The 7,497-nt window shown below is 32.6% G+C and overlaps 1 protein-coding gene across 6 annotated transcripts in view; it reads right to left on the bottom strand.

Annotated features, from left to right (window-relative positions):
- Grik2 (glutamate ionotropic receptor kainate type subunit 2) overlaps positions 1–7,497 on the bottom strand; it is a 588,331-nt gene that overhangs the window by 108,422 nt on the left and 472,412 nt on the right. For all 6 annotated transcript variants that reach the window (XM_026787407.1, XM_005363515.2, XM_005363512.2 and 3 more), the window contains exon 14: positions 6,426–6,643. In XM_026787407.1, the coding sequence (XP_026643208.1) occupies positions 6,426–6,643 (218 nt within the window). The remainder of the gene's footprint in view (positions 1–6,425; positions 6,644–7,497) is intronic.

Below are 7,497 nucleotides of genomic sequence, written 5' to 3'. Positions count from 1 at the left end.
ATAAATAAATAAGTAAGTAAATAAATAAATAAATTTTTTTAAAAAATCAATTTTCCCCACTAAGGAAAAAGAAACATGAGTTAGGACTATAGACTTTAGGAAAGAATATCACTCAAACACTCAAATAACCACTGCAAAAATATGACAGAACACCTTTGCTACTACTGTTACTGTGATTCTGTAAGCCTTTGATTGCTGTTTCAAAATAAATGAAACATTTTTTATTGTCCAGTTTCTTTCCCTTTTTAAATAACTCTGATAAGTTCTACTTATCTGTGATGATTTATAAACAGGAACTTAAAATATAAATTTGAGTTCCCCTAAAGAGGAAGAGAAAGGGGAAGGCAGAGAAGGAGAGAGACTAGGAAGCAGAGAGGGAAGAAGAGAGGGAGAAAGAGAGGGAGGGAGGGAGGGAGGGAGAGAGGGAGGGAAAAAAGAAGAAAGAGAATGGAGGAGGAGAAGCACTACTGTGGGTGGTACCAAACTTTAAGGTATTTTGCTCCAGAAAGACTGAAATCAGCTTGAACTCTTAAGTGTACTATGCACATTTTCAAATATATTGACTTTCAAAATAGAAATGGTATAGAATACTAGATTTGGGGGAAAATTTTATTCATGTTTATGCAGAATAGCAAAAATTAAAATATATGACAAATGTAATTTTTATTTTTTAGACAAAAAATAATTTTTAAAATGCTTAACTATTTGTTACAGGTATTCCATTAGTGGTTACATTTATTTTATTTCTTATGTGGATAACTGCACACAATTACGAAATTAGTTACAGATAACAGAAAAGAAGGAAATCATTAGAGGAGGCTGGAGAGTATGGATGTCTACGCAAACAAGGGAAATATTTCATGGTGTGTATTTGGGGCGTTGTATACCCATAAGAGGCAGGATCTCTCAACAAACTGAAGCACACCATTTGTTCTATGTGGACTGGGAAACTAACTCTTGGAATCTGCCTGTTTCAGCCCACTGTGTCGGGATTAAAAGCACTGAATATGTACTTTGCAATTTATGATACTGCTGGGGGTTACAACTCATATTCTACTGCTTGTAGAGTAAGTACTGTTGTCCAATTAATTGTTTCCTTCCCACAGATAAAATTTTAAATGAATGCCCCAAAGTAAACTGGCAGATAGAAAATATCCAGAAAGTCTTTTGAATCTAGTTATTGACAAAATATCAAAATGTTCAAAGTATCAAGAGTTAACTAGAACTGCATATGATATGACATAAAAATATAATGATATGTTATAAAATAGTATCTATAGCATGGAAGTAGAAGAAAGGTGGGGATAAAAAGTAAATGACTAAATTTGTAAGCATAATTTGCAGACGATACAAGGGGAATAAACCTGGATGTTGGTTAGTAAAAGAATTTCTAATTTTTGGTATCTTTAGTCCTTGGAGCTTTTAAATTATTTCTCACATGGAATTTAGACTTTTAAAATTAAAGAATAAATTATACATACTGATTTAAAAATGAAAAAAAAAGGAAGAGGAAGAGAAGGAGAGAGAGGAAAAAAAAGAGGAGGAAGAGGACAGGGAAGGGGAATAGGAAGAGAAAGAGAAAGCAGAATCAGAAACAGAAGCAGCACTTCCCCAGTCTAGGATAATTTGAGTGTACACTTAGGAAATTTCTTCCAAATAAAGGAAAAATAAATAAGGATTTAGGGAATAGAAATGACAGTTAAGTTGGGCTTGCTAAGGAAGGGAGAAGTGAAAGACAGTTCACTAGACCCTGGAGAAACATATGAAAGTGCAGCTGTTAACAGTGTGAGAATAATGAACAGAAAGTAAGAAGCCAGACTTTACAGTACTTTGTAAACCTTGCAGGATCCTAAGTTCTTACAAATGCACATGAGCAGTGGTCACTTTAAAGAACTTAAAGTCATTTCAGTAACAGTGCAGAGAAAACTAGAGATGAAACTAGGGAACTGAAGATTTAGATATTAACTGTAAAAGGTAGTTCAGAGATAAAATACTGGTTTCTACTGGCAAAGCAGTGAAGAGTGTTGATGCATAGCAGGTAGAAGGGCCAACTCTGGAGAGAACTGGGAGGTCTCTTTAGATTTAATACGTACAATTCTGAACTTGGAGGTGATGTTCAGTGAATATTTATTGAATGAAACTGATTTCTTATAAAGTAATATATCCTAGCTGAGAACATAAGGTGTGTAGTGATATTAATGGATACATACCATCCCAGTAATTATTTTATTAAAAATTAATATAAACGATTTTTATATTAAGCAATTTTCAGTTTCTCTTCAAATTTAGAAAATAAGCTTTCCAAAGAATTCCTAGGTATAACTTGAGGAAGCATGATTTCAAAGCATAATATCCTACACATATAGAAAATTCTAAGGAGATTATCTACAGATTATTTTATTTCACTCATATGGCTGTCCTTCAAATACATTAGAAATCAGAAGAATAGAAGACTATATATCAGGCAAATATGATAAAATCCTTTTGATGACACTTAAATAATTCATAATTGTTGGTCATAAAACAGTTTATATGACATATTCTTTTAGAAAATGTGGCAAAATCAGAAATTGCAGAAAGAACAAACTTAAAAAAATATGTGGATTGGAATCCCAAGACATAAGTAGGATCATTTTTAAATCCTGAACTTTAAAGCTTGCCTTATAACCTAGTAATGTTTATATATAGTAGCTCTGTGACTACCATGAAGTGTTTACTATTAAAATTTACATAATGAGAAATGACCAACCAGGGCATGGGAGAGTCAGATAGTAGAAGCAAAGTGAGGAGGTGCTAGAATCAGGAACTGAACTCAGGTTCTCACTTCTATATTTGTATATTTTTATCTTTTCTCACTTCATTGAATAGCAACTATTGAAATGTAATTGCTATCACTTACACTACTTTAAAAAAAACTACATGACAGAATTTTTATTTTTGAATCCACAGAGTGAACAACTTTCTTTTTACATCATTATTTTCAGGTGCACATACTAGAGTAGTAAATACTGCTACTTCAGAAATTAAGAAAGGTGGATCTTCATCCATCTGGAAAGATTGGAACCTGAGTCATTGGTTACACAGAGACAAGGACATTCTAAGAGCTTTGTGAAAACCAGAAAATCTTTTTTTAAGAAGAAACAAAATAAGAGAGCGCTCTAAGAGGCTAGAAAGCCTCCAAACTGTAGTTAAGGTTCTCTAACATATACTCATTCTCTTAATCCTTTCACTTTAAAGAGAAAAGAGTTCACTGTCCCTTGGTTACATTTTGTACAATATTTAGCTTGGGGGTGATATTTTAGTTCTAATATACAAATCATCATCTCTTGAGAAATACTTGGACTGCATTTTTGTTGCTTTCTTATAATATCTTGAAATTCTGTCCACTTTATTGTCTTAGTAATACTAAGGTAATACTCTGTGGTAATTGATCTTGCTCACAGATTTTCTGTTGTTGCTATAATTTAGTTTTACTCCAGTTCCCTCTCTCTAAAAAAAGTGTGTGTTGTTCAATGGATGTGGAAAAGAAAACAGGGAATGGTTTGTCAGTCAATGTGCACATGAGCTCAATGAATAAAAGCATCATTGTCTTTGGAAATGGAATTAGGAAATGAGTCCCCTAATTACCTGTGTCTTTACAGCATCAAGAACTTATCCTAAAAGCTAGAGATCTTGGTATCTCTTAATGGTTGAACTAAAAAAACTACAATAGTTTACAAGAGCATTTCAGCACACTCAGACAACAGCAAGAACTTGTTAAATTAGGAAAAATATGATTGCCATTCCTTCAGAAATCAATGCTTCTAAATAAGATAGAAAAAGATGTGACTCTGGATATGAACAATTTATAATTATTTAAAGAGTAAAATAATACTAGATATAAACAGCCCACACTTTAACAATCTTCGTTGGACTGTAGAGGTCCAAAGACAGATGGACTTCTCTGATTTCTCTACTAACCTGTATTTTTAAGGTAGTGTACCCAGTCTAGTATATTGGTAGAGTTTAAGGAGCCCAAATATGAAGTTGAAATTAAAATATTTTTAAAAATATATCTAAAGAAAAATCTACAATTCCTTGTCTCCTGTAAGTTTTTATGTTTTTTTTCTGATTTCAACATTAAGAATTCAGCATGTGATACAATCACAACCTAAGGTAATTATTAGCTCAGTAATTATCTCTGTAACCAATGTACTTTCCAGAAGTTTTCAGGTCTAAAGGAAGTCTTTATTGTTTGAAATAGAATTTGCTCTATGTTGATTTCTTCATGTGCTAGAGGCACCCGTGTGTGAAAGTCACAAAAATAAAAGTTGGAAAAGTAGGAGCAAAGTCAGTGGCAAGGAAGAGTGAAGGTGTGTGTGGCTAACACAGTGATTTTTATCTTCTAGAACACTCATATATCTTGTTACAAACTGTATTCAGATAATGGCTTACAGTCTGTAATAAGATATATGAGTGTTCTAGAAGATAAAAATAAAATTCAAATTCTGAAATCCACAGGGTGCAGAAATGAGTCATTTGTAATTGCCTAATCACTGTGTTAGACACAGGCTCAGCTATAGAAGGTCCTTTTGTAAAGGAATAATTTAGATGTATTACCATTAAGTACTTCATACTGACAACATACATCTAGCCACTTCTACAAGTGATGTTTGTAAGAAAATATATAAAATTAAAGGATAATTTTATAATAAAACACTCTTAATAATCACACATAATAAGGAAAAATTGATAATTCTACTTGTTGTAGGCACAATACATATTAAATGTTTAAGTGATATATAATTAATAAATCTCACTAAATTGTAATGATTTTAATTAAATATAAAATATCTAATATTTACATTGATGGTAAGATCAATAAGTTCATTTCAAAAATAATTAAAAATCTTAAATAATATGCAGTTAAGTAAATGAAATCTAATTATTATTTGGAAATTTTATTTTCTTTTAGAATTCTATTGTTCAAAGCTTGTAAAGTTTTATAAGAATTTTCACAAAATTGCATACTTTGTGTGCTTGTGGTTTAAATAATAATGATGTCACTGTGAGTTTATTCTTCTCTGTATACAAACTTCTATATTCTTGAATGTAGTTTGTTTACAGCTAGAAGAATAAATTTTTAGATTGTAGTTACTTCAGTAGTCCAGACTAGCTAGGCTGTTAAATCATGTTTTATGAAATAGTTTAATAACATGAGACAACTTTTAAATAAAATTTTCTTTTTTATGTTAATGATCAGTTGTACTTGAGTGACCAATGAAGGCATTTGCCTGTACTTAAAAAAGCAAGTTCTTGATGACTACATAAGCAAACACAGATCACTAGATACTACTTGAAAATTTTCTATTTACTATATTATTTTCCAATGAAAGGAGCAGGAATAATGATGAGAGAAGAAAGAGGACTCCAAGGCACTATATAATAGGAAGACCACACAATTATACCATTCACAGAAATGTTGCACAGGTTGCTCCGCTAAAGGCCATTATGAATTGAATGATTCAGCCTAATTTTAGACTGGATAAATACACAGACCATAAAAACTGATTGTTCCTTCAGTTGCTGCATCTGTTTTATTGTAGCTGAAACACATGCATGCATTCAAAACATTTTTAAAGGCAAGTATTTAATACTACAATATGTATAGGATTGGAATCTACTACTATTAAGTTTTTAGTAAAGATATCACATTTTCACCCAAAGATAAAATCTCATTAAAAAAACATTATGGTTAGTAAGAATTTAAATTTACTACCAATTAGGAAGTGCACTATTTTGGTGCGGGAAACCTGTCTATATTCTGTAAATCATGTTTTAAATAAATGCTGATTGGCCAGGCAGTTAACCATACAGGAAGTAGAGGAGGGGAGAGGAGAACAGGAGTATTCTGGGAAGAAGGAAGCTCTTTCCACAGTTTAGCCCAGACCACTGAAGAAGCAGGATGTGACCTACCCCACTGAGAAAGGTACCAAGCCATGTGGTTAACATAGATAAGAATAATGGGTTAATATAACTTATAAAAACTAGCAAGAAGCCTGAGCTAATGGGCCAATCAGTTTATAACTTATGGAGACCCCTGTGTGATTTTCTTTGGGACCTAATGACTGTGAAAACCGGGCAGGACAGAAACCCCAAAAAGCAGCCCCTCATGTCACAGTATTTTTTAAAATTTTTCACTTCAATATTTCTAAATACACAATAAACAACTTGTATTATTATTCAGGGCATTTGTACTTCTCATTTTCTCAAGTATTAATAAGATTAGACATAATGGGAATAATTTTAGTTGTACAACTATCTCCTTTTAAGTTAAGGTTATAATTTATATGTATACATAATTGTATAACTTCACCATTACATTTTTTAATAGAAGGGATCATTTGTGATTCCGTGATTATATTTCAGTAGCAAGTAAGACTTACCTTAAAAAACGTCATGGTTGCACCATCCTCTACTGCTCCGTACTCTATCTTGGTTTGCTTAGCTAAATCGTCAGCGGAGTCAATAGGAGATTCCATGCGTTCCACAGTCAGAAAGGCGGCTAGGTTAGCAGTGTACGAAGAAATGATGATAAGAGTGAAAAACCACCAAATGCCTCCCACTATTCTGGTGGAGAGCGCTTTGGGCATGAGCTCAGAACCTAACAGAGAATGGGGGAAAGGTGAAACGAACACAGACAATTCGATCAGCTGTCAGACATGTTTGGTCACAGTGGAAGAATGGGATCACTGTGTAATAAAAGTTTAAGCCAAAGACTGGCACACTGCTTCAGTATACAAGCAACAACGTTTAGGAGAGCAGAGGCCAATTTTAGTACTGTGCCACTTCTGGAAACACCGTATCGCGTATTGTTACAGGAGATTGGCCTTACCTGAGATGGTTCCACGGGACAATTAAAACTTTAACATGTAAAACGTCTTAGAAAGGTAACATTAGAAGGGAGGAGTATAATCTGCCCCGATTTATAAACTACATGCAAATTTGTTACTGTTTTTACTATTTAAGCGTTTCCCAGAACTAATCACTGAATGCAAATTCAGATCCATTTTCTTAATACGTTTGTGAAAGTTTCTTTTCAATGACAGATAGCTCAAATATGTCTGCTTCATTTTTTATATGAGATCTTAGGCAAAGGGCAAAGAATCCATATTTCACATTTAAAATAGCAATGTTGTATGGTAATAAAATATTTAATTTACTCACATGCCTTATGAAGGTGTAAGGTATTAGGCCTGTGCTCATTTTAAAATAAAATAATAAATTATTTACTTGTGATTAAGCAAATATCTCCCATTATGAAACTTAGCCTCCACTAAGGTAATTAAGTGAGTAAGCAAACACAAATTTACCTCTACACATATGTAATATTATATAAAAGTATCACATTTCAATGGCTGGAGTTGCCTGCCTGTGATATTACTGAGAATGGGATCAAAGAAAAATATTTTAGTTTTCATTATTATTAATTTTAGATTATCTAGTTTATAAAGGAAG

Source organism: Microtus ochrogaster, linkage group LG9 (genome assembly GCF_000317375.1).
Source record: "Microtus ochrogaster isolate Prairie Vole_2 linkage group LG9, MicOch1.0, whole genome shotgun sequence".
Lineage (NCBI taxonomy): Eukaryota > Metazoa > Chordata > Mammalia > Rodentia > Cricetidae > Microtus > Microtus ochrogaster.
This window is presented reverse-complemented; position numbering and strand designations above follow the sequence as displayed.